This window comes from Lissotriton helveticus, chromosome 5_1, assembly GCF_964261635.1.
Source record: "Lissotriton helveticus chromosome 5_1, aLisHel1.1, whole genome shotgun sequence".
Classification (NCBI taxonomy): Eukaryota; Metazoa; Chordata; class Amphibia; order Caudata; family Salamandridae; genus Lissotriton; species Lissotriton helveticus.
Window position 1 is genome coordinate 105,130,365 of NC_136065.1, and position 27,264 is coordinate 105,157,628.

The 27,264-nt window shown below is 46.7% G+C and overlaps 1 protein-coding gene across 5 annotated transcripts in view; it reads left to right on the forward strand.

Annotated features, from left to right (window-relative positions):
• The window catches only part of GOLGA1 (golgin A1), a 413,603-nt gene that overhangs the window by 159,670 nt on the left and 226,669 nt on the right, over positions 1-27,264 (forward strand). For all 5 annotated transcript variants that reach the window (XM_078641823.1, XM_078641827.1, XM_078641825.1 and 2 more), the window contains one exon: positions 9,522-9,617. In XM_078641823.1, coding sequence (XP_078497949.1) covers positions 9,522-9,617 — 96 coding nt within the window. The remainder of the gene's footprint in view (positions 1-9,521; positions 9,618-27,264) is intronic.

The window sequence follows — 27,264 nt, forward strand, 5'->3', positions numbered from 1 at the left end:
CTAACCCGGTTCTGTGGGGAAGACCTTGCTTGTCTGGGAAACATGTACTGTTAAGAAAAGACATATCTGTTGAGGATGACGTTAACGTGGACCATGCTCCACACGAACCATTATGTGAGAATGGATAAGGAAAAAGTGGCAGAACTCCCTTCGGTATCTGGAAAGGGGGGAGTCGACCACACACCCAACAATTAGTGGCATTGCTGGTCTGATGTGAGTAATGTAACATGCGGATGAAAGAATTATTTTTCATAGCGAGGCGGTAAGAGAGTTCATGAGGAGGCAGATCACTAAACGTGTGCTCTACTGTAGCATTAGCAGACTTATTTACATGAAGAACTGGGAAATACAAGAAAAATGCATAACTGGTGCAGGAAATCATAATGCTGAGAAACAATATGAAACATAGAAAAACGATACATCAAATTGAGTTTTGACTAACTCTCTCACTATGGGGGTCTATTTTATACATGTCAGAAACAGTCTAACCGTTTCACCTAGGGGAGGACTTAGACAATCAAACTGGCTGACTTATTTTACTAGACCGGAGTTTCAACTTATATTCCTGTTGCGGAGTTTTCTCTAACAGGGGAGGGTTTGTAGCAATGTCTTTTGCGGGACAGTCCTTGAGAACAATATTTTGGCAATCCTTCAAATCCTGGGAAATGTTCTTTGAGACGGGTTTCAGTCCATGAAACTTTTTCACGTGCGAAAGGTGCACCCAGCCTTTGCGACCTTCCAACTTCACGGCTGTACGGGTGGCGAGGAGGACCTGTCGGGGCTCCTTCCAGCGTGGCTCCAGCGGACTTGAGCGGTCAAAATTGCGGACAAGGACCATGGATCCTGGAACAATTTCATGCGGTGCCACCTCGGTATTGTCTGGAAATGCGGCGGCAACCTGTGAACGACAAGAGTTGAGGGCAGACATCAAGGAAGCTAGGTAATCTGTCAGCATATTACTTGAAACATCGGTAATACTTCGGGGTCTAGGAGTACCCCACATGTTAGGGGGGCGGCCGAAAACGACCTCATACGGGGACAGACCTGATCTGGAATGTGCGACCATGCGCATATAAAATAAAGCGACTGGCAGAGCTACTAGCCAGTCCACACCTTTCTCTTTACACACTTTTGCAATTCGGATTTTCAGAGTCTGGTTATGTCTCTCTACGAGACCGGCTGCTTCAGGATGGCGTACACAATGAAACTTCCACTGGTACCCCAACAAAAGGGAAACATGCTTCATCAACTCAGATGAGAATGGCTGGCCGTTGTCAGAATATACGACTCTAGGGAGTCCATAACGGGGGAAGAACTCACGAACCAACTGCTTGGCAGTGGTCGCGGCGGTGTAATCTGGGACTGGATATGCTTCTGTCCACCTGGACAAAGCGCATACAACTACAAGGACATACTTGAAACCTCGACATCGCTCCATCTGAATATAATCCATCTGGAGGACTTCAAAAGGGTGGTCAGGGGGCTGGAATCCACCTTGTTCCACCGGGACACTTTTACCTGGATTAAACTGGCAACATATCATACAGGTACGGACTTTCTGCTTGGCTGCAGCTCGTAAATGCTTGTTGAACCAAATGTTCTGGATACTGTCTAACATAGCTTTTTCTCCTAAATGTGCTGGACTATGTGCGGTATTAATAATGACTTGAACCATAGAGTCGGGGAGAAACCATGTGGCTCTACCCTTCGTTAACCATCCTTGATCTGTCTGGACCCCTCCTTGTTCGGACCATTTCTTGATTTCTTCGGGAGTAGCATGTAACTGGATATCTATGACATCTTGTGTAGGGTCCTTAACTGTCATGCATGTAATCGGATCTGGAGTGTGTGTCATGTTAACTGGAATGTCTAGAGTCTGTGCTGTGAGCTTGGCTGTGCGATCTGCTAAATCGTTACCTTGAGAAATAATGTCAGTAACTTTCGTATGTGCTTTGCACTTCATGATAGCGATAGATGTCGGTAAATGTATGGCATCTAACAGAGCTTGAATAAGGAGACCATGCTGAATCTTGGTTCCATGAGAAGTCATGAAACCTCTCTCCTGCCAGAGCACTCCGAAGTCGTGTACAACTCCAAATGCGTAGCGTGAATCTGTGTAAACATTAACTTTCAAGTTCTTGGCGTGTATGCAGGCTTGTGTCAGAGCAACTAGCTCTGCTGCTTGAGCGGACAGGGTGTCAATACGGTGTGTTTCAATAACTTTGGTGTCAGTAGTCACTGCATACGCGGCAACTAGTTCTCCTGTACTTGTTCTCATACATGAACCATCCACATAAAGTGTCAGGTCGGGGTCTGGTAACGGAGTATCTGTCAGATCTTGTCTTGGCTTTGTCGTAATGTTAACTACTTCCACACAGTCATGTGTGGCAGAATTCGGAGTAACTGATGGTAACAGTGTAGCAGGGTTCAGGATGTTGCAGCGTCTGATTTCTATGTGTGGCTGGAACAGTGTCAATTCATAACCTGTTAAACGTGCAATTGTCAAGTGCTGAGTTTGTGTTCGGTTTAAAAGAACTTCCACGGAATGTGGAACTTGTACTGTCAAGGTATGTCCTAAGACTATGGAATCACTTTGTCTGATAGCTAGGGCTGCGGCTGCAACTGACTTGAGGCACGCAGGCAGAGCCTGGGCTACAGGATCTAATGTGCTCGAAAAATAAGCACAGGGCTTGTATTGTCCTGCTTGATCTTGTGTGAGAACAGATAATGCTGTACCTTCGCGTTCAGTGACGAAAAGTGTAAAAGGCTTACTGTAGTTCGGTGTCGCTAGAACTGGAGCTTGGCATAGGGCTTTCTTTAACTCATTGAAACTAAGTGTATGTTCAGATGTCCAAGGGAGGACAGTCGATACGGCTGCCTCCTGTGTCGTTAACTGTATCAGTGGCTTGGCTAGAAATGCATACTGAGGAATCCATTGTCTGCAGTAAGAAGTAAGGCCGATAAAAGCACGTACCTCCTTCTGGGTCTTGGGCTGAGGAAGACTCGCTATTAACTGGATACGGTCTGGTGTCAACTGCCTACCCCTCTTGGACAGTAAGTGTCCTAAGTAGACCACTTACTGGACACAGAATTGAAGCTTAGAAGGGGACACCTTGTGCCCCATCTCGGCTAGGAAATACAAGACTGTAAGGGATGCTCGCTCGCAAGCACGTTCAGAACGGGCTGTGATCAGGAGATCATCGACATACTGGAGCAGGGCAGTGTCAGTTGGCATGTGAATGTTGTCTAGTTGTCTTTTAAGTGCTTGACTGTAAATGCTAGGGCTTTCTGTGAAACCTTGAGGAGCGCGTGTGAACATATAGCTCCTTCCATTTAAACAAAATCCGAAAAGGAACTGGCTGTCTGGATGAATAGGGACACTGAAAAACGCGTTCTTGAGGTCGATTACAGTAAAGAACGTGGCTTCGGAATCAATGGCTGTCAATAGGGAAGAGATATCTGGAACGACTGGGTACTGAGGAATAATACATTTATTAAGTTCTCGTAGGTCAATCACTAATCGATATACTGGGGGTGCATTTGGATCAGTACGTTTCATGACTGGAATGATCGGGGAATTGCATACGTTGGAGTCAGTTTCTACAACCACTCCTTGAGCCATGAGCTCGTCAATAATTTTGGATAAGGCTGCTACAGCCTCAGGTGGCAATCTGTACTGTCTGATTCGTGGTAACACTACACCTGGCTTGAGAGTCACACGATAGGGTGTGATTTGCATGTAACCTACATCAGTTGGACCTTGCGCCCATAAGTGCTGTGGAACATTAGACAGTCTTGAATCAAAATCTCGTAATACATAGTGACCCTTAAAGTCACGTAGGAACAATCGTATTCCCTCTGGGGAACAGCATATAACTGCACCTAACTCTTTCAGTGTTTTAATGCCTAATAGGTTTTCTGGACATGACTTAGTAAGTAACAGATCAGTAGTACGGGACAATGGACCTACTTCTAGAGTAACTGGCTTTGAAATTTCATTTACGATAGGTTTTCCTGAAAATCCAAGGGAAACATTTCTTGAGCCTGAGAGCGGAGCCCCTGGAACTTCGGCGTGACTAATTGTGGTCCTACTTGCCCCTGTATCAATCAAAAACTTTCTGTCTTTCCCTAATACTTGACTGTGAACATAGGGACCTTCTTGATCTACAGGTATCTCGATGAGAGGCAAGCCTACCTCCCTCTCTAGGCTGTTTCATGAATACTGTTGGTACTCTGGATACTCAGACTGTGCATACTGGTACATCTGCTGTGTGACGTGCTGTGTTGCAGCAATAGGCTGCGGTGCGGTAACTGTCTGTGGTGCATTCTGTGGCTGAGGAATCTGTGAAACTTGTTCTTGTCTAGGCGGACGTGGTCTTTCTTTAGTCTTACCAGTAGCTATGTTGTGTTTCAGAACTGCACACTCATTTATAAAATGACCTGGCTGTTTACAATAATTGCAGTTCCCTTTAACGGGAGCTGCAGGATGACTGGCTTGATTCGGACCCCTCTTCTGACTGTCTTGAGGAACAGATTGTGCAACTAGTACTTTCATTTTCGTGTCTTTCATACGTTTTCTCTCGTGTTCTTGTTCTTCCCTGATTCTATTCTGGTGGTATTGGAGCATCTGCAACATCTGGGACGGGGTATTAGCTTGCCAGGTACTTTCGACTTTCAAAACTCGATTTTTAATTTGTGGACTTGAATTCTCGACTAATTTAGTAACAAAAAGGTGAGGGTATGACTCACTACTTGTCTTGAGGCCACTGTTGATGCTAAAACATTTCTCAAATCTAGAATAAAAATCACTAATATCTTCGTCTTGTTTCTGTTTACAGGCTGAGATTGCATCCCAGTCTTCTTTTCTAGTTGTCAATAATCTAGGTAAAACTTGTATTAATAATTCTGGTAATTCTTTACATTTCGCTCCAAGACCGGTACCTGGTACTCGTATCTTATCTTCAGCTTCTAGGACTGCCCAATCGATCTTTTTCTCTCCCACCTCCCAGTCTTTTTCCTTGAGCTTTTCATACACCCCTGCGGGCAGCAGAACCTTTAACATTTTAATTATATCTGGATACGTGTATTCTCCCATACGGAGCATGTCTTTTAATTCTCTATGGAACCCTGCTGGATCTTTATCATGACAGGGAATTAATTTCTTCATCTCTAGGAGTTCCATCTTTGTAATCGGAGTGTAAACAAACACTCGTTCTAGTTCGCCACCCGTTCCTCTAACTGGGTGGACTTCTCGTAACGGATTCTGTCTCTCCATGTAAAATGGTTTACCTTCTGGGGGTGAGACATGAACAAAATGCGGGTTCAGAAACGTTCTATATTTGTGACGCTGTTCTAGAATGACACTAATTAAGTCGGTACCTAAACCTTTCCATCTATACTGGAGTAACTCGTTCAGGACATCATGTAACGGGCCTGGATCAGAGTGCTGACCCTCATACAATGTAATGAGGTGCTGAATCACCAGTCGCTGCTCGGCTGGGGGCATTTTTTGAAACATTTGTGCCACTATTTCGTCTGGAAAAGTGGTAGAATCAGTAATCCATCGGACTGCTGATCGGGCTAGTTCTTGTTCATGCATGGTACTTAACTCACTGTAACCGATTCGTGATTTCAGAATGTGATCGGTAGCTTGAAACACTTGTTCTAGAGAACCTTGTTCTGGTGCTGGATGATGAAAAATAGACTTGTGTTCTAGGCGTAAATGGCGATCTGGAAATCTAGATTTTCCTACATACGCTATTCTGTCAGGATTCTCGTCGTCTAACTCTTCAGGATCAGAGTTACTTTCTTTCTCGCTTACTTGTGCTGCTTTACGCTGTTCGTGTAATTTTATTATTTCTTTACGGATTTTCTTGTACATACTCTCCATAGCACCGACGGTCTTGTGCTTACCCTCGGCTATATTATCACTCCACCTTGTCAGGGTTTTCATTTCAGCCGGATCTTTAGACGGGTAATCTTGTTCTCTTATTAGACAATTGATCAGAAACTTTAATATCATGAGCTGGGTCTCAGCTTTCCTTTGAGACATGGCCTCGCTAATACTTTCTGGATCATCCCCTGTACGGATGAAACGATATATTCTGTCTAGATCTTCTTTCATATTCGGTAAGGTGACTAGATACTCGGCCACCTTTCTTACGCGGAATGAATATAAAACCATATTATCCTCGCCTGGGACTGGATCATAGCCGCATTCGGCAAGGGATTTTCTTATTTCTGCTACAGTCTGATGTCTGGGCGTACGCTGTGATGCTTGTATATGTAATTCGGCTGTCGTTAAACGCTTGTGTGGCGGCGGGGTTTGAGGAGTACCTCCCCCTGCGGCCCCTAAACTAGAGTCGTCTACTGAGGCTCTTCGTCCTGGCAGAGTGGGAAATGGAAATGTAGGCTGGACTTGTATGGCGGGCTGGACCGGGGGTACCGTAACAGGTACTCCGGTGTCTGGAGGAGCGGGAAGTGCCTGATTTACAGGGACTGGCGGAGCGCGAACAGGATTTGCATATTCTGGGACTGTGTCGTCCAAATAGGACGAAATAAAAATATCAGCTGCGGTCGGTTTGTGACGCAGCTTGGTCGGAACTAATGGTGGCGGGAAATTACTGGATGCCTCTGGGGTCGCTTTTGGCAAGCCCTCGGCAAGGAGAGGATACATACCCCTAATAAGGGCATGCCTCTGTCTGTCTGACTGTTCGGCTTTGACTTGTTCACCTATCTCGATTAGTTCTTTTTCTTGTGCTCGTTCTAAGGATTCTCTACTTAATTCTGACTTTCTGATTTCCTTTTCAGTTCTTTTATGAGCTTCTTTGCGCCATAACTCGATGGCATCTTTCTGTGACTGTCTGGCTTTCTTTTTCCATAATGCCTCTTCTACTCGCATGATGCACTCGGCATCCCATGTACCCGATACGGGCCATCTATACTTTTCTTCTAACTGTTTGGTATAATCTACCCATAAATCTAGATATAATATGGCACTTATGCCATGCTTCTGATACATAAAATGACCTGGACTGTCCCTAGGCGGAACCGGAACTGCTGCTTCCAGCAGACCCTTTCTGGTTTTTAACTGACGTAATTTCGAAAACAAGGGCATGACTGGACTGTAATCTAGACACAATTCAATACACAATGAACACGATACTTATTCCCCATTCATACCACGACATTAAAATACATGAAGAACATTTAAAAATAACAGTTCGAACAGAATACTACCTGGAATACGGAACACAGAATACATGAATTTTCTCGAGAACAGAACTGACTAGAACAGGAACTAGATGCACTGCTGAAACAGTACGAAACTTACCGGTCTCATAAAGAGACACGTCAGGACCCGCATCCACCGAAGTGGACACTTCGTTTGTGGGTCTGTGTACCACCAACCCACGGACCAGAGTCAATTAAATTGACCCTGTCTAGATACTACCCCAGTAACGGTACTCACCGGGCAGCAAGAACGGAAGGCCTCAGACTGGACTGGACTGCCTCGACGTCGGACGGACGAACTTCGGACTTCTGTTACGGGTGGGCCTCCGGATACCTCGGACCTTGGACTCTCGGCTTGGACTCTGGTCGGGACTCGCCGCGTTCATCCACCGTCTCGTTTGGATGCTGGACCGCCTCCTCCGTCTCCTCCGTGGGCCTGAGGGATACTTGAAGCAGAAATATCTGCCGGTGCGCAGAAGAGTTCCGTCACGACTGCAGAGGGTCAGGGGGTCGGCGTGGCTTCACCGACGCGTGGGGAAAGGGCAAGTCCCTATTCGGGCGCCATTATGTGGTAAATAAATAAATAATACCCTATTTTTGAATGAATAAATGAATAACAGATAGCTCAATAAATAAGAGTCAAGATTCGAGGTCGTAGGAGTTTTGCAGGTTTAATACAGCAAATACAGGAATAGGATGGCAAGGCCCAGCAGCGCTGCTGGTGTCAGGATCGGGACAAGGGGAACAACTTTTTAATAACAGTGCATGAGCATATATACATAACGCAAACACATAGCATTACATTGCAATAGGCGTAGCAGTGGGTGGAGCAAAAGGCGTGACGCGTAGCAGTCGCGAAAGATAAGGGTGAAAAGAGGTGTAACAGGGCGTATACATAGACATGTGATGTAAACGTAACAGAATATGTCATGAATGGGGCGGAAACCGTGGAGGGGGCTACCTGAGGAGCCGGGACCTCTAACCTGATGGTGCGCGCAAACTAGCAATGACGTGTTACTAGGAGAAGCTGGGGGCTATGAACTCTGTGCTAGGAGCAGAGACTGAAGTCTGGAGAGTCAGGGCGACATGTACCTAAGCAGTATCTAGTATCTGATGTTTAGAGAACATGTTGATATAAACTAGAAGTCAGGAGGGGAAAGGCTAACTTGATTCTAAGACTGGACCATGCATTATTCTACATGTAGTGCGTGATGAAGAATATTAAATGACCATTAAATGCAGTATTTCTCTAACGTGGAGACGTGAAGGCTAGACAATGACGGAAACTATCGATACGATTCAGTAGCTTTAGGAATGCAGAGAAGGAGGACTGAACTGATAACTGGAATCATAACATATTCTTGGCAGACTCAGAGGCTGAGCCAGGGTGAGCCGGGCACTGCGAGGCAGGAAGTAAGTGAAGGGTCGAGGATACAGGTGGGGGCTGTATCGCTCCTCAGCGAGGCTTCAGGAGACAGGAGCTGAATCTGGTGTCCGGGCCCTTTTGAGGCCTAGAAACGGGGACTTTATAATGGAATAACGTGCACACTGAGAAACGTGGCAACGTAACTTTACATAGGCCTGATATTCGTAGTATTCACGAGAACTGGAAACTGGCATACTAGAGGTGGACACAACTGTAATTGCGTCATTAATCGAACATAGGGAATGCATATGCATATTTAATCATGCACACATAACATATGATGGATGACACGTAGGGACACAGAACATGGCAAAATTTACTTTTCCACACAACCACTGCTCTCTTTCTTAAGTGTAATACCTCACCAGAACAACCCACAAATTCACCCGGAATCACCACCTACTATATACGGCACCTGACCAGATTCTCCTGCTGCAATTTAAGTTAACTTACAGCTGCAGGAATCTTTGACCTAATACTTGTACTCATGACAAACATCCACTGCAATTGTGGCACCTCATCATAACCATACAGCACATTATCAAACTTTAACCTGATAGTATTACATCTGACAGTATCCGCTTATCTCTGCAACTGACTATCACCAATATGTGTGACCTTGAACTAATACTATTGTTTTTGACCAAATGTTGCAGCTGAGATAAATTATTAGAACTGCATATGGCCTTTGAATCTAGACTCACAAATACTATTATCCTGTAGAAATTAAGATAATCATTTTAATGTAAGCCTTTCTATTATTTTTTTTCATGTTTTTGATAACGCAAACATTTCAGCAACCATGTTTGGGGGCATTTACTCCCACAGTTTTCATACTTAAATGTGGATTTTGATTTCACAGCTGAATGAGCTTGAGCAAACCTTAAAGTCCACAAGTGAGAAGCTGAAAAAGCGAGAGGAAGAGGTGAACGAAAGAGAAGCACAGATCAGAAAATTGGTAAGCGTGATGCTTTTACCATAAGAACTGTTCGTCAGTGTGTGTTCCGTTTTTTTAGGGGATTGCAGATGAATCTGTGACACATCTCTATTTTGCAGCTTGAATTGTATTTTCATGTACTGTGAATTCTTCCATCTAGTGGTTGGGTCGAAAATGATATGCTTCTTTAAATAATCCTTTTAGCTAAACCTTTGGGTGCAGACACTGGAGAAGTGTGTTTGCGCCTGATGACATCTACAGTAATCCCATAGTGCCCCACTAAATGGCAACTATTTTTAGGTCGAGCATGCAAGACCTCTTGTATATACTTTTCTAGTGGGATTTTTATTTGTTTGTTTTAATGTCCTTTAAAAATCCTTGCTTGCTAGTGGTCAGTCCTGCCACTTGGTGATCCTTTCTCGCTTTCATTCCTCCCTTCTCGCTTTCATTCCTCCCACGGTGCAGGGACCAATTACTGTATTATTATGCTTTGGTTGTTTATCTTTTCTTTAGAGGACTGTTTTTTTCCTTTGTTTCGTGCTCGTGTTTCAGTGGGTGCATGTTCCACTTTGTCAGCCATAGCTGCTTGCATTTTATGGCACCATTAGTCCCGTTGCCTTTGTGTTTTTAATAGAAAGGAAAATGCTTGATACCATAGCTAGAATGATTTTATCCCCATCATAATCTGTGTGTTTGTGAGGAAACCTGGACATGTCGGAACCACAGCAAAACCAGTATGTAGTTCACGTTGAACTGTGTGTAAACATGTCGGCCATCTTGCATTTCAGTTTCATGTGCAGATGCAAAGCAAGCAACCAGTGAGCGCATTATGTTGGGTTTTTCATTACTTAATAAATGCATTTCTAGTGATTAACAGTTAATATTCAAATTATTTGTGTGTGTTTCTTAAATCACCTTTCATTTTTTTAACTAAAACTAATTTGTATATGTGGGCGACATTTTATTTCAGATTGTTCTCAGGGACTTATTTTATATTTTTCGTTCTGGCCAACGGACAGTAGCAGAATTGTGGGCAATACCAGATTATTATGGTTGCTTAAGGAAAGGAAGGGGCAGTCTAGCCCATCTTCTATTGCCATAGCAGCCCGGGTCAAGGTTCACCGAGTTACCTGATCAGCGGCAGTTGTAATTTATTACAGTGCAGCGATTAAGAATTACAGGAACGGTAAATTTGCTGCTCACTCGTGTCTTATCTTTGCTCTCAATATGGCTCCGGGGCGGCTGCTGGTGGCCCAGGAGATCAAGGTGCTGCAGGACGCCTTGATATATTTTATGCACTGGGAGTTGGAGGGCTATGGGTGTTTGGGTGCTGAGGACACGGTGTATGATCCGTTATCCCCTGGTAGGGTTCGTGCTCCCACTCTTGGGAGTTTGCGAACCCTTATGTAGTAGTATGTGATCCTCACCCTGGTAGAAACTATAACTTATATACTCTACAAGTGACTGTCCGCACAGATACCCTTGGATGGTATTTACTTTCTTATCATGTTTATGAATTGTTTTAAGGCTAAAGATGTTTTTCCAGCAAGTGGTGTGTGCGCACGTAGGACCCAGCTAGATGGATTCAGAGACTGCCACAGGCCTGGCTGTAAGTGATACCTATCAGTAAACATAAGAGGAGTATCGCCTAGAGTAAGCTCAAGGTGCGATCTGAGTGGGAAGATTTGATGAGATGCAAGTCCTTCATGGATTATAATAAACCCCTCACTCACCAACCTAGTTGGTGACATGCTTCATCATCGGGGTCCACCCTGATAGCCGAATGCCATCAGGGTGTGCTTCGACACCTGAATTACAGTGGAGCGGGTTAATTTGTGAGTGGATAGTGCAAAAAAAGCGTTAAAAATTGTCCTGGTATGACTATTGTTAATAAAGTTTATTTCTAGACTACTGGACAATATTAAAAATGTGTGAGCGATACAGTTTGTTATGACCATATGTATCTATGTGTTGGGGGTCTACATGTTTCAACCCGCTACTGGAAGTTGCCGGGTTTTCTTCAGGACCAACGGAAAATGGGTGGTCAAAGCACACTAACGCTCTGCCAATCCTAGATTCCTTCGAACTACTTGCAAAAAATCTGCAGTAGAACAATCTCTCATGCACAATTAAGTGAGAGAGACAGAGTAAAAAGACCTGTGGAAGAAGAATGGAACAGTAGTTACAAGCCTGTAACGTCGTGCAGTGCTGTCTCTCACGTGTCTTTTAATCTGTGTAGAACCCATTCAGACCTAAAAAAGAGCTAGACGTGCACAGTGGTGGACGATATTACCAGTGGCGCAGTTCTTTTTCAATACGTGCTGGCACACCTATCAATTAGTGGTGTGCAGTGTGATCAGAGTAACATTTTAACCTCGTACATTCCAAGAACGCTGGTGCGTGACTCGGCTGTATTGGCCTATGCACCTATCGGACAGTGGTAGTGCACTTATCAAATAGTAGTGCGCAGAGTGATCAAGAAATCTTGATAGACAGGAGTCTATCACACTCGACAATTATTGGTGCGTGACTCGATTGTATTCATATGCACACCTATCAAATAGTGATGTGCACACTGATCAATAAATCGTTATACGTAATGGTCGCTTGCACTCCATGATTCTTTTGTGCGTGACTCAATTATGCTAACTAAGAGTGCAGTGAGGAAATAACGATGTGAAAATAATTGTTCTTTCAAACATCACTGACAGACAAAAACTCACAAACATGTAAACACACAAGAAGAGACCTAAGGGTGGAAGAACTCACTCCTATGTCGGGGTCTCTGAGCTTCACGGGGTAGGGTGGGAGTTGGCCTCTGGTAGGGACATATTCTGTATATTGGGAAAGGGGTAGAGATCGTCAAAAGCCATTACAGTGCCTCCGCGATAGAAATTGACTTAAAAGATAAAGTCAATCGTTTTTTAGCAGGAGAATACTCACAGTTTGCCAGTAAAGAGCGTAGCCGATTACCTACGTGCCTCTCCTGCAATCACCCCGCGCTGAAACTACGAGCGCCGTGCCTATTTCAAATGAAGTTCGGCGCTTCCGGGGGGCGGAGTCACGTTAATGGGACAAGGCGTGAGACTCACTACGGAAAGTGTAAGGGGCCAAACAAGGTGGTTGCTAAACAACTGGGTAAAGCAACCACACGGGCGGACAGGAGTTCGAGGCCCGGGACCGGAGGAAAGGGAGGACACAATTCCAGATTAGTTCGTGTACATGGCAAAATATAAAGTTTTAGAATGGCAGTGATCGGGTGCCACGAGGGATCTTTATTTAAGCCAAAGAGGGTAAGGATATACTCGGTACAATGGGACAGAGAGAGACTGGAAAAAATCCAGTCAGGTGGGCACAGGGACTACTTTGAGAGAGATGGTAGCATCAATCACTACATATATTGCACATGGGTGTAATATGGCTTGTTATCCAGTTCACAAATGTAGTGGTCAGAGGACTGAGGCCCATGGGATATTATCGTTGAGCCCAACAATGTGGGTGGACCGTCTGTAGACCCATCTTTGTTCCTTCTCGTACAGACGTTTTTGTACGTTGGGTCCTGCTGTCACTTGTTCAATAATTGTCCATACCATGTCATTGGGTGTATGGTTCTGTTCAATGAAATGGTCAGTCAGTTTAGTAGCGTTTTTCTTGCACCGAATGGTGCTACGATGCTCACTGATTCGTTGTTTTATTTTCCTGGTGGTCATTCCGATATATTGTTTTTTGCAAATGCATTCGATCAGGTAAACCACGTTGCAGCTATTGCAGTTGGTGTGGGACGTCTGTCTCCACACCTTTCCTGGTTCAATCTCAAGTGTCTTAGTATTCATTGTTAGATGACAAACGCTACAGTTGCCACACCGATAGTGTCCTATTACTTTTGGCATACCCCATGCTTCAGTGATAGACCTATTGTCATCTGTCTTTTTTGCTCTTGGTCTAGTATTAACCAAGCTGTCTTTCAGACTACGTTGTTTTTTGAAAGAGAATAGTGGTTTCTCCCAGTGCAGGTTGCCCGTGTTCAGGATTGACCAATGTTTGTTAATGCTCCTTGTTACTTGATTTGAGATGGCATTATATGTGGTAACACAAGTCAGTGGTATGATCTCTTCTGAAGTAGGTTTCTTCTCCAGCAGGGCCTCTCTTGGCTGGTTCCTGGCACGCTTTTGACATGTGTTGATAATCCGAGTAGGATATCCGCGAGTTATTAATTTGTTAGTAAGGTCGGAGGCTTGTTCCTTGTATTCTGATAGTCTGCTGCAGTTGCGGCGTAGTCTCAAGAACTGCCCATACGGGAGGTTTTCCCTGAGAGGGCGGGGATGAAAACTTTCGAACCTTAACAGATTATTCTTCGCGGTTGGCTTATAATGTGTTCGAGTCTCCAGATGAGCATTTTCCTTGGTGAATACAACATCCAGGAATACTAATTCCTTGCTGTCAAAGCAGTGGGTGAACTTCAGATTTTGATCACAGGTGTTTATCCAAGTGATAAATTCATGGAGCCTGTCAATAGGTCCTTCCCATATTGCAAGAACGTTGTCAATGTAGCGACGCCAGAATTTTATGTTGTCCGTAAATGGGTTTTGTGGATCTAGGATGAATTTCCGTTCAAAGTTGTAAACGTATAGTCCTGCCACGCTAGGAGCAAAAACACTTCCCATGAATACCATACTTCTACATCTTACCGAAGATGCACAAAGGCAGACTACCACCTCCTGGACGTCCAATTGTGTCGGGCATTGGTTCCTTATTAGAACCTTTGTCTAGATTCTGCGACTTTTTCCTAAAGATCATTGTCCAGAACACCTCTACTTACTTACAGGACACAAAAAGTCTACTAAGTTTGCTGCAGGAACTAACTGTAAATGAGGATACAATTCTATTGAGCTTTGACATAGAAAGCCTGTTTACCAGTATACCACAGGATGACACAATAACAGTCCTGGAGGATACACTGAATAACACCACCTGGACATTCAGTACAACCAGGGCTTTCATTCTGGAGTGTGCCAAACTAGCACTAAAACGGAACTATTTTGAGTTCGAGGGTGCCCTCTACCTACAAGTAGGGGGCACTTCCATGGGAAGTGTTTTTGCTCCTAGCGTGGCAGGACTATACGTTTACAACTTTGAACGGAAATTCATCCTAGATCCACCAAACCCATTTACGGACAACATAAAATTCTGGCGTCGCTACATTGACGACGTTCTTGCAATATGGGAAGGAATGAGACGTGCCACACCAACTGCAATAGCTGCAACATGGTTTACCTGATCGAATGCATTTGCAAAAAACAATATATCGGAATGACCACCAGGAAAATAAAACAACGAATCAGTGAGCATCGTAGCACCATTCGGTGCAAGAAAAACGCTACTAAACTGACTGACCATTTCATTGAACAGAACCATACACCCAATGACATGGTATGGACAATTATTGAACAAGTGACAGCAGGACCCAACGTACAAAAACGTCTGTACGAGAAGGAACAAAGATGGGTCTACAGACTGTCCACCCACATTGTTGGGCTCAACGATAATATCCCATGGGCCTCAGTCCTCTGACCACTACATTTGTGAACTGGATAACAAGCCATATTACACCCATGTGCAATATATGTAGTGATTGATGCTACCATCTCTCTCAAAGTAGTCCCTGTGCCCACCTGACTGGATTTTTTCCAGTCTCTCTCTGTCCCATTGTACCGAGTATATCCTTACCCTCTTTGGCTTAAATAAAGATCCCTCGTGGCACCCGATCACTGCCATTCTAAAACTTTATATTTTGCCATGTACACGAACTAATCTGGAATTGTGTCCTCTCTTTCCTCCGGTCCCGGGCCTCGAACTCCTGTCCGCCCGTGTGGTTGCTTTACCCAGTTGCTTAGCAACCACCTTGTTTGGCCCCTTACACTTTCCGTAGTGAGTCTCACGCCTTGTCCCATTAACGTGACTCCGCCCCCCGGAAGCGCCGAACTTCATTTGAAATAGGCACGGCGCTCGTAGTTTCAGCGCGGGGTGATTGCAGGAGAGGCACGTAGGTAATCGGCTACGCTCTTTACTGGCAAACTGTGAGTATTCTCCTGCTAAAAAACGATTGACTTTATCTTTTAAGTCAATTTCTATCGCGGAGGCACTGTAATGGCTTTTGACGATCTCTACCCCTTTCCCAATATACAGAATATGTCCCTACCAGAGGCCAACTCCCACCCTACCCCGTGAAGCTCAGAGACCCCGACATAGGAGTGAGTTCTTCCACCCTTAGGTCTCTTCTTGTGTGTTTACATGTTTGTGAGTTTTTGTCTGTCAGTGATGTTTGAAAGAACAATTATTTTCACATCGTTATTTCCTCACTGCACTCTTAGTGAGCATAATTGAGTCACGCACAAAAGAATCATGGAGTGCAAGCGACCATTACGTATAACGATTTATTGATCAGTGTGCACATCACTATTTGATAGGTGTGCATATGAATACAATCAAGTCACGCACCAATAATTGTCGAGTGTGATAGACTCCTGTCTATCAAGATTTCTTGATCACTCTGCGCACTACTATTTGATAAGTGCACTACCACTGTCCGATAGGTGCATAGGCCAATACAGCCGAGTCACGCACCAGCGTTCTTGGAATGTACGAGGTTAAAATGTTACTCTGATCACACTGCACACCACTAATTGATAGGTGTGCCAGCACGTATTGAAAAAGAACTGCGCCACTGGTAATATCGTCCACCACTGTGCACGTCTAGCTCTTTTTTTAGGTCTGAATGGGTTCTACACAGATTAAAAGACACGTGAGAGACAGCACTGCACGACGTTACAGGCTTGTAACTACTGTTCCATTCTTCTTCCACAGGTCTTTTTACTCTGTCTCTCTCACTTAATTGTGCATGAGAGATTGTTCTACTGCAGATTTTTTGCAAGTAGTTCGAAGGAATCTAGGATTGGCAGAGCGTTAGTGTGCTTTGACCACCCATTTTCCGTTGGTCCTGAAGAAAACCCGGCAACTTCCAGTAGCGGGTTGAAACATGTAGACCCCCAACACATAGATACATATGGTCATAACAAACTGTAACTGTATCGCTCACACATTTTTAATATTGTCCAGTAGTCTAGAAATAAACGTTATTAACAATAGTCATACCAGGACAATTTTTAACGCTTTTTTTGCACTATCCACTCACAAATTAACCCGCTCCACTGTAATTCAGGTGTCGAAGCACACCCTGATGGCATTCGGCTATCAGGGTGGACCCCGATGATGAAGCATGTCACCAACTAGGTTGGTGAGTGAGGGGTTTATTATAATCCATGAAGGACTTGCTTCTCATCAAATCTTCCCACTCAGATCGCACCTTGAGCTTACTCTAGGCGATACTCCTCTTATGTTTACTGATAGTTAGTCTTGGGGACTTGGAGTACTCCCCGTTCACAGTTTCTGTGAACAAATTCCCTTACTCTCTCTTGTGTTTATTTATGTAAGTGATACCTGCCAGGCTCCTGCACAGTTTGTCTGTGAATATCACTGGTCGTGCCACGGCACGAGTCCTGGCACAAGAGTGTTAGTGGACAAGCCAGGATTGAGTGGTTTTGTGGCCGTTATTGGTCAGAGCTCTGCACTCTTCATCTCTGGCGATACCCGGTGTCGCCGGCCGAACCTCTTTCCTGGTCCTGGGTGTCTTTGGCTGTTATTGGTTTCACTGGTCGCACCTAGGTCCTGTTTGGTTTCACAAATTGAGAGTTTAACTGGCTTTGTAAATAGATGATTTGGGCTTTTAATGTAGTTGGTTCTGCATTGATGTTGTGATACATATTTTTAATTGAAATGTTGTTCCCTGTCAACCTGCTTTCTCAGCAATCTCAATATATATATATATATTTTTAAATAAACTCCTTGCTTTCACATGGTAATTCAACATTGTGAGAAGTTGGCTTGATGTGCAGTGTTCACTATTCTAGTGATCACTATATATCAGTCCAAACAACCCTTATTGATGATTGGTTGTAAGTCAACCTTATAGACCAGCTATCCTAGTAGCATGGATACGAGCAGTCTAAGGCTAAGACTCTAGAGGGCGTGTTAAGCCAGCTGTTTTACCATCACATTACCCCTTGAACACCCAGTGAAAGGACACCACACAAGTGTTATGAAAATAAACAGTGTATTTATTAGAATCACAACAACCCTGTACTCTTTATGAGGACAGGGTGCTAGGCACACAACAAAACTCTTACGAAAATACTTAAGTTAGCACGTTATACACAAATGCCCGAGGGGCACGAAAAACCATATACTTTAAAAGTGGAATGCGAATTACTAGCAGGTAAGTAACAGTTCTAATAGGCTTTGGAATCGCTAGGACTGGACTAGGGAATCGTTAGATTACTACTAGGAGACCCAGGGGACTCGGGTGCAGAGTGTGCACTCTCACGCGGGATGCGGGACAAAGTCTATGGAGGCTAGTAAAGGCAAAGTTAGTGTTCACGGGCGAACCCGACCTGGTAGGAAGAAAACGACAGTGGATCCTGACCCTAGGATAGTGAGGCTATGCTGGGACACCGAAGTGCCGAAGTTACCTAGCCCAGGGGCTGCAGCTGCATAGGTCTGAAAAGACGTCGGGGATCTCGTTGCCGGACCAGGAGCCTGGAAGGAAGAAGTTGCTGGCAGGCGACCAGTGAAGGAAAGTTCGATGGATCCAAGCCTGGATCAAGGAAGAAGAAAACCTGAAAGCAGAGGGGACCAAGTTCTTGAATCACTAGCCAGTGATTAAGTGGGCACCAGGATGGCACCGGGCGAAGTCACCGCAGTCAGGTGAGTGGGCGCTGCTGGGCTCTGCAGTCTCTCGGACCAGGAGGCGTTGTCGGCGACCAGGATGGAGGTGCGAGCTGTCCCACGAAGGTTCTTGCTGTCGACGTCGCTGGACCCAGGATTGGGCAACAAGTCTTGGCAAATGCAAGGCCCACGCGGTGGACCTAAAATGGCGTCTTGAGTGGACCAGGAGGGTCCAGGGTACTTCTCCGATGGAGGGAAGCAAGGGCCAGTCTGGAGCGACCAGACCAGCAGCAGAAATGTCGTCGGGCGTCGTCAGGAAGGCCACAAGCCAGCGGGCTAGTAGCCAAACAACGCGGTGAGCAGTAAAAAGCAGAAGGGCCCCACGCAGATCGTGGAGATGCTGGGGGGCTGCTCTTCGGTGCTGGAGCTGCTCAGGGTGGGGGCTTCTCGGACCCCAAAGCACTCACCAGGAATTCACTCGGCGGGCTTGCTGGAAAGAAGTCGTGCAGTCTTGCAGATGGCCGGTCCCTTGAGGTCTCGTCGCACCCACGGTTCTCAGCTGGGCTGTAGAGGTGGGTAGAGGTCAGAGGTGCCAGGGAAGCCGGTTCTCGTCGAGCTGGGCAGTCGGATTCCGGAGGAAGGACTTGCAGCAGACCGCAGTGTTCTTAGATGGTGCCTGCGGATGCAGGGTGACTACTCCTTAGTCACAAGGGAGAAATCTTAGGAAGAAGTCTTGAGTTCCTTTCGCAGAAAGTAGTTTCAGGATTCAAAGATGATCTGATTTGGAAGGGGGCCAGTCTCTACCTTTATCCTGTAAAAAGGGGCTGGCACGCGACTAAGTCCTGCCCTATGGGTGGGACTAGGAGGGGGGTGGTTACACCCACTTCCTTGGCGGGCTTTTCCCCAGCACAGGGTCTGGAGTGACCCTGGAACTGGTTCCAGCCAGCCTATGCACAGTGAGCACCGGGGGGCCACGTGCAGTCACCTTCCTCTAAAGCCCTGCCTACCTACAATACACAAAACCCTGTCTGGGACGGTGCTGGCACCGCCCCTGGCAGGAAACCCTTTGTCCTTATCTCCTGCTCTGGGAGGACTCCCAGCAGCAGGAGGGCAGACTTGTGTCTCGGTGGCAGCATCCATTTTGTGGATGCTAAGGCTCTGTCTGACTTTAACCGGGGTTAGGGGTTACATACATGTCGTGTCCCTCTAGCAGGGTGGAATGCTAACCCCGTCGCCAGAATTGGCGAGGGGTTAGTATTCCAATTCGTATGACACCTTACTCGACATGTTTTGATAAAGCGATACCAGAGTTGGCACATAACCGCGAGGATTATAATGCACTTAAGAGTATATGGTATGCGATATCATGGAAACGGCTAAGGGATGGATCCCGAAAGCCGCAGACAGGCTCAGCTCATGCCAGAGCACCATCTCACACGATTCCAAGCACTCTGCCTTCAGGATTGTTAAGGCCTGCCATAGGAGTGACTGATAGGAGATCTGTGTGTCCATTTTAGGGTTAGATATAGGTATACTATATCTAAAGCAAAGGGTGCTTACACCACCTTGCCCCAGCTGTCGTGCAGCCAGTTGTGTCAGTTTAGTTAGTCAACCCAGGGGTGGCACAATACATGCTTCAGCCCCTGGGAGACTTCTGGGTGCACCTCAGCCCTGGGTACAGGGACTTGGAGAGGGCCCAGTGCCAATTCAGTACCTAAGTACAATTTGGATAGAGAGAACAGCTAGGCTGTGGGTCTGATTAGCAGGCCCACAGCCAGGGAAAGTCGTAAACCAGTGCAGCAAAAAGCAAAAATCTGGGTGATCATAGGATTGCAGACCCTACTCTCCTACATGACCCCCCCCCAAACTTTGGGACAATAAACTAACCTTGACCAGGTGAGTCTTCTTGCTCTAAGTGGAAATACCTGGAGAGCCCATCAGCATTACTGTGATCAGTCCCAGGTCTATGCTCCACTGTAAAATCCATCCCCTGTAGGGAAATGGACCACCTAAGCAGTTTGGGGTTTTCACCCTTCATCTGATTTAGCCACAAGAGGGGCTTATGGTCTGTCTGAATGGTGAAGTGAGTGCCAAACAAGTAGGCCCTCAGCTTCTTCAGGGCCCAGACCACAGCAAAGGCCTCCCTCTCAATAGCTGACCAATTTTTCTCTCTGGGTGTCAACCTCCTACTAATGAAAGCAATAGGCTGATCATTACCATCAAAATTCAGTTGAGACAGAACAGCTCCCACACCCAACTCAGAAGCATCTGTTTGGACAATGAATGGCTTGGAGTAATCTGGACTCTTGAGGATAGGTGCTGTGCACATGGCCTGCTTTAGGTCATTGAATGCTTTCTGACAGCTTGCTGTCCACTGAACTTTCTTTGGCATCTTCTTGCTTGTCAGGTCATTAAGGGGGGTCACTATGGACCCATAATTTCTGACAAACTTCCTATAGTACCCAGTCAGGCCCAAGAAAGCTCGAACCTGAGTCTGGGTGATTGGAGGAGTCCAGTCCTTGATGGCCTGTATCTTACTCTCCAGTGGCTGAACCTGGCCTCCACCTACAAGGTGGCCCAGGTATACAACCTGTGACTGCCCTATCTGGCACTTTGTGGCCTTGATAGTGAGGCCTGCCTTTTGCAGGGCCTCTAACACTTTCCTCAGGTGGACCAGGTGATCCTCCCAGGTGGAGCTAAAGACAGCAATATCGTCAAGATAAGCTGCACAGAAGTCATCCAGCCCAGTGAGGACTTGATTCACCAACCTTTGGAAGGTGGCAGGTGCATTTTTCAGTCCAAAGGGCATTACCACAAATTGATAATGCCCTCCAGGGGTAGAAAATGCTGTCTTAGGTTTGGCTTCCTCAGCTAACCTGATTTGCCAATACCCAGCTGTCAAATCAAATGTGCTTAAGAAGTTGGCAGAAGCCAATCTATCTATAAGCTCATCTGCTCTTGGTATTGGGTGGGCATCAGTCTTAGTGACTGCATTGAGGCCTCTGTAGTCTACGCAAAACCTCATCTCTCTCTTACCACCCTGGGTGTGAGGCTTTGGCACTAGAACTACTGGGCTAGCCCAAGGGCTATCTGAGGGCTCAATGACTCCCAGCTCCAACATTTTCTGCACTTCAGTTTTGATGCAGTCTCTAACATGATCAGGCTGTCTGTAGATTTTACTCTTGACAGGCAGACTGTCTCCAGTGTCAACATCATGGGTACACCAATCAGTTTGGCTGGGTGTCAGAGAGAACATATGTCTGAAGGATTGCAAGACTTGCCTGCAATCCTGTTGCTGATGTTCAGTGAGGCTGCCACAAAAGACAACACCATCTACTGATCCATCATCAGGATTCTGAGTGAGCAGGTCTGGGAGAGGGTCACTCTCTTCCTCCTGTCCCTCATCTGTGGCCATGAGCAAGCTCATGTCCTTCCTGTCAACATATGCCTTGAGCCTGTTAACATGGAGCACTCTGAGAGGGCTCCTGGGAGTTCCAAGGTCCACCAAGTAGGTAACCTCTCCCTTTTGCTCAATGATGGTGTGGGGCCCAGACCATTTGTCTTTCAGAGCTGCTGGGGCCACTGGCTCCAGCACCCACACCTTCTGTCCTGGCTGGTACACAGTCAGTACAGCCTTTTTGTCATGCCAAGCTTTTTGAAGTTCCTGGCTGGCCTCAAGGTTTTTAGATGCCTTCTCCATATACTCAGCCATCCTGGAGCGGAGACCAAGTACATAGTCCACTATGTTGGTTGCAGGCTTTTTGAGAGGTCTCTCCCATCCTTCCTTCACCAAACACAGGGGTCCTCTTACAGGATGCCCATACAGAAGCTCAAAAGGGCTGTAGCCAACCCCCTTCTGTGGGACCTCTCTGTAAGCAAACAAGAGGCAGGGGATCAGGACATCCCATCTTCTCCTAAGAGTTTCAGGTAGTCCATGAATCATCCCTTTCAGGGTCCTGTTGAATCTCTCAACAAGCCCATTGCATTGTGGATGATAGGGTGTGGTGAACTTGTAGTTCACACCACACTCTTTCCACATGGCAGTCAGATATCCTGACATGAAGTTTGTACCTCTGTCAGAAACGACCTCCTTAGGGAAACCCACTCTGGAGAACACTCCAACTAGGGCTCTTGCCACTACAGGGGCTGTAGTGGTCCTAAGGGGAATAGCCTCAGGATACCTGGTGGCATGGTCCACCACCACCAGTATAAACTTGTGTCCTGATGCTGTCTGGGGTTCCATTGGACCAACAATGTCAATCCCCACTCTTTCAAAGGGAACCCCCACCACAGGTAGTGGTATGAGGGGGGCCTTTGTTGTGCCACCTGACTTACCACTGGCTTGGCAAGTGACACATGAGCGACAAAACTCCTTGGTATTCTCATTCATATGGGGCCAGTGAAAGTGTGAGACAAGCCTGTCCCAAGTCTTTGTCTGACCTAAATGACCTGCAAGGGGAATCTCATGGGCCAAGGTGAGAAGGAAACCTCTCAGAGACAAGGGGATGACCAGCCTCCTGGTTGCACCAGGCTTGGGGTCTCTTGACTCAGAGTACAGGAGTCCATCTTCCCAGTATACCCTGTGGGCACCTGTGGCATTCCCTGCAGCCTCAGCAGCAGCCTGCTGTCTGAGGGGTTCAAGGGAAGGGCAGCTCAACTGTTCCTTCCCCAGGTCTGCTCTGGAGGGTCCCCCTGAGCCCAGAAACTCAACTTGATCAAGTTCAAGCTCTTTAGGCTCAGTTTCCCTCAGCTCTTCTAGATCAGCCTCCTCAGAGACCTGATCCTCAACCTGGGGCAAGGGGGAAGGCAAAGCCTTACCCTTACTGCTCTTCTTCTTGGGAGGTGTCTGGTCCATAATTTCAGGATCCAGCACCTGTTCAGTGGGGCATCTTCTGGCCTGTGACCTAGTCACAGCAAGCACATGTGCTGGCAAGCCTAACATCTCCATGTGAGTCCTCTGCTCCACTTCTGACCATTGTGATGACTCCAAATCATTGCCCAACAAACAATCAACTGGGAGGTCTGAACTGACTACAACTTTCTTTTGTCCCTTCACTCCACCCCAGGAGAAAGCCACAATTGCCACACTATGACTAGTAGTGACATTGCTGGCATTGGTCACCAGGAAATCAGTACCTGGCATGATCTGTCCAGGGTCCACAAAGTTTGGTGTCACCATGGTGACACTGGCACAAGTGTCCCTATAGGCCTGAGCCATTTTGCCATTAATCAAAGGTGTCTGCCTGTATTTGCCCAAAGTATTGGGACTTATTTCAGGGGACATATCCATATCCCCTGTACAGACAAGGACAGCCTGAGTGAGTGTGCCAACTAAGTTGTCAGACCCCTCAGTACCCAAGGTTAACCCAACTAATGCCTTGGGAGTGACACTACCACTACTGACTGTACTAGGGGGTGCAGTTGCTTTAGGAGCTGTAGTGGCAGGAGTTTGTCCTCCTCTTTTGGTGCACTCACTAAACCAGTGAGATTTACTTTTGCAGTACTGGCACCACCTTTTTGACTGGCCTTCTTGAGTCTTCTTCTTCTGGGAAGCCTGACCCCCACCCTCTTTGGTTTGTTGGGGACCTGGTAAAGACTTCTGGTCATTTTGCTCATTCTTAACATTACCCTTCTGGTCTGCTTTCTTCTGACCACCCTGGTTCTGGTTCTGCTTGATCCTTGTCCTGACCCATTTGTCTGCCTTCTTTCCCAATTCTTGGGGAGAGGTCAGATCTGAATCAACAAGGTGCTGGTGCAGCAACTGGTTCTGACAATTGTTCAAAATTTGTTCTCTCATCATTAGATTATACAATCCTGTGTAATCTGTAACCTTGCTACCCAGCAACCAGCCCTCCAAAGCCTTAGTGGCACAATCCACAAAATCAGACCAGTCCTGAGACTGAGTTTTCTGGGTGTCTCTGAACAGCAACCTGTACTGCTCAGTGGTTAAACCAAACCCATCAACCAGTGTATTCTTCAGGACCTGGTAATTGTTAGCATCCTCCACTCTTGTAGTGAGGAGCTTATCTCTACCTTTACCATCAAAGGAGAGCCACAGTATAGCTGCCCACTGACTCTGGGGAATGCCCTGCACAGTGCAGGCCCTCTCCAGAGCAGCCATCCATTTCTGGATATCATCCCCTTGCTTAAAGGGGGGCACTATTTTAGTCAGGTGTTTAGTATCTAAACCCTTCTCTCTATCTCTTGGGAGATTGCTGCCACCAGTGGGAGCTAGCCCACTCATCTGCTGCTCTCTTGCCAGGGCAAGCTTCTCTTTGGCCAGGGCAATTTCTTCCCTTTCAATCCTCAGTTCAGCTTGTCTCATCCTAGCCTCATGCTCCCTTCTCTGAGGGGAAGTAACTCTCCTCTGTGGAGGATTCCTTCTCCCCTGAGAAGAGGCATTAGAGTGCAGAGATCTATTGGAGTCCCTAGAAAGAGATCTATCTCTCCTAACTCCAAGGTTAGGCCCACTTCGGGTTAGTACTGGGGGTCCCCCAGATCCTAGCCCAAGTAAGTCTAAGTTGGTCCTAGTTAGCCTTCTGACTACCTCAAGACCCTTGTCTACCTCATCCCCAGAGAGTACCTCTTGATCCTCCTCCTCAACTGCTGAATCAGTGTTGGGGAGATCTGGATCCCCAGAGGTTCCCTCTAAGGCTGGCATGTTCTCATGTAACTGAGAAAGCTTTCTGGCATCATATGTCTCTAAGAGACCTATCAGAAAGGGAGTGGTGGGGTTAGACCCCTGCTTCAGTTTCCTGGAGACACAGATTTGTCTCATCTCCTGAAAACTGAGAGCTGCATATCTTGAAGTGACCTGTGGAGGGTCAACACTGACCAGGGGAGTCTCAGTAGAGTCCCCCTGAGTCGACATGCTTTTCTAGTGGGGTGTAAGTGGTGCACTTACCTACACTATATGTTTGCCTACTGATCCCTTGCTAGAGTTGTAGTTTAGGGTGTGCTAGGCCCTAGGAGCTACAACAGCTGGTTCAGTAGAACTCAGAGTATTCTAAGCTAAGTTATATGTACCTTTAGTACTTATGTGATCTTTCACAAGATATTCTTAGGGCATGTGTGGTAAAACAACAGCAAGCTCAAATCCCAACCGCTGCTCACCAATGTGAGAAGTTGGCTTGATGTGCAGTGTTCACTATTCTAGTGATCACTATATATCAGTCCAAACAACCCTTATTGATGATTGGTTGTAAGTCAACCTTATAGACCAGCTATCCTAGTAGCATGGATACGAGCAGTCTAAGGCTAAGACTCTAGAGGGCGTGTTAAGCCAGCTGTTTTACCATCACATTACCCCTTGAACACCCAGTGAAAGGACACCACACAAGTGTTATGAAAATAAACAGTGTATTTATTAGAATCACAACAACCCTGTACTCTTTATGAGGACAGGGTGCTAGGCACACAACAAAACTCTTACGAAAATACTTAAGTTAGCACGTTATACACAAATGCCCGAGGGGCACGAAAAACCATATACTTTAAAAGTGGAATGCGAATTACTAGCAGGTAAGTAACAGTTCTAATAGGCTTTGGAATCGCTAGGACTGGACTAGGGAATCGTTAGATTACTACTAGGAGACCCAGGGGACTCGGGTGCAGAGTGTGCACTCTCACGCGGGATGCGGGACAAAGTCTATGGAGGCTAGTAAAGGCAAAGTTAGTGTTCACGGGCGAACCCGACCTGGTAGGAAGAAAACGACAGTGGATCCTGACCCTAGGATAGTGAGGCTATGCTGGGACACCGAAGTGCCGAAGTTACCTAGCCCAGGGGCTGCAGCTGCATAGGTCTGAAAAGACGTCGGGGATCTCGTTGCCGGACCAGGAGCCTGGAAGGAAGAAGTTGCTGGCAGGCGACCAGTGAAGGAAAGTTCGATGGATCCAAGCCTGGATCAAGGAAGAAGAAAACCTGAAAGCAGAGGGGACCAAGTTCTTGAATCACTAGCCAGTGATTAAGTGGGCACCAGGATGGCACCGGGCGAAGTCACCGCAGTCAGGTGAGTGGGCGCTGCTGGGCTCTGCAGTCTCTCGGACCAGGAGGCGTTGTCGGCGACCAGGATGGAGGTGCGAGCTGTCCCACGAAGGTTCTTGCTGTCGACGTCGCTGGACCCAGGATTGGGCAACAAGTCTTGGCAAATGCAAGGCCCACGCGGTGGACCTAAAATGGCGTCTTGAGTGGACCAGGAGGGTCCAGGGTACTTCTCCGATGGAGGGAAGCAAGGGCCAGTCTGGAGCAACCAGACCAGCAGCAGAAATGTCGTCGGGCGTCGTCAGGAAGGCCACAAGCCAGCGGGCTAGTAGCCAAACAACGCGGTGAGCAGTAAAAAGCAGAAGGGCCCCACGCAGATCGTGGAGATGCTGGGGGGCTGCTCTTCGGTGCTGGAGCTGCTCAGGGTGGGGGCTTCTCGGACCCCAAAGCACTCACCAGGAATTCACTCGGCGGGCTTGCTGGAAAGAAGTCGTGCAGTCTTGCAGATGGCCGGTCCCTTGAGGTCTCGTCGCACCCACGGTTCTCAGCTGGGCTGTAGAGGTGGGTAGAGGTCAGAGGTGCCAGGGAAGCCGGTTCTCGTCGAGCTGGGCAGTCGGATTCCGGAGGAAGGACTTGCAGCAGACCGCAGTGTTCTTAGATGGTGCCTGCGGATGCAGGGTGACTACTCCTTAGTCACAAGGGAGAAATCTTAGGAAGAAGTCTTGAGTTCCTTTCGCAGAAAGTAGTTTCAGGATTCAAAGATGATCTGATTTGGAAGGGGGCCAGTCTCTACCTTTATCCTGTAAAAAGGGGCTGGCACGCGACTAAGTCCTGCCCTATGGGTGGGACTAGGAGGGGGGTGGTTACACCCACTTCCTTGGCGGGCTTTTCCCCAGCACAGGGTCT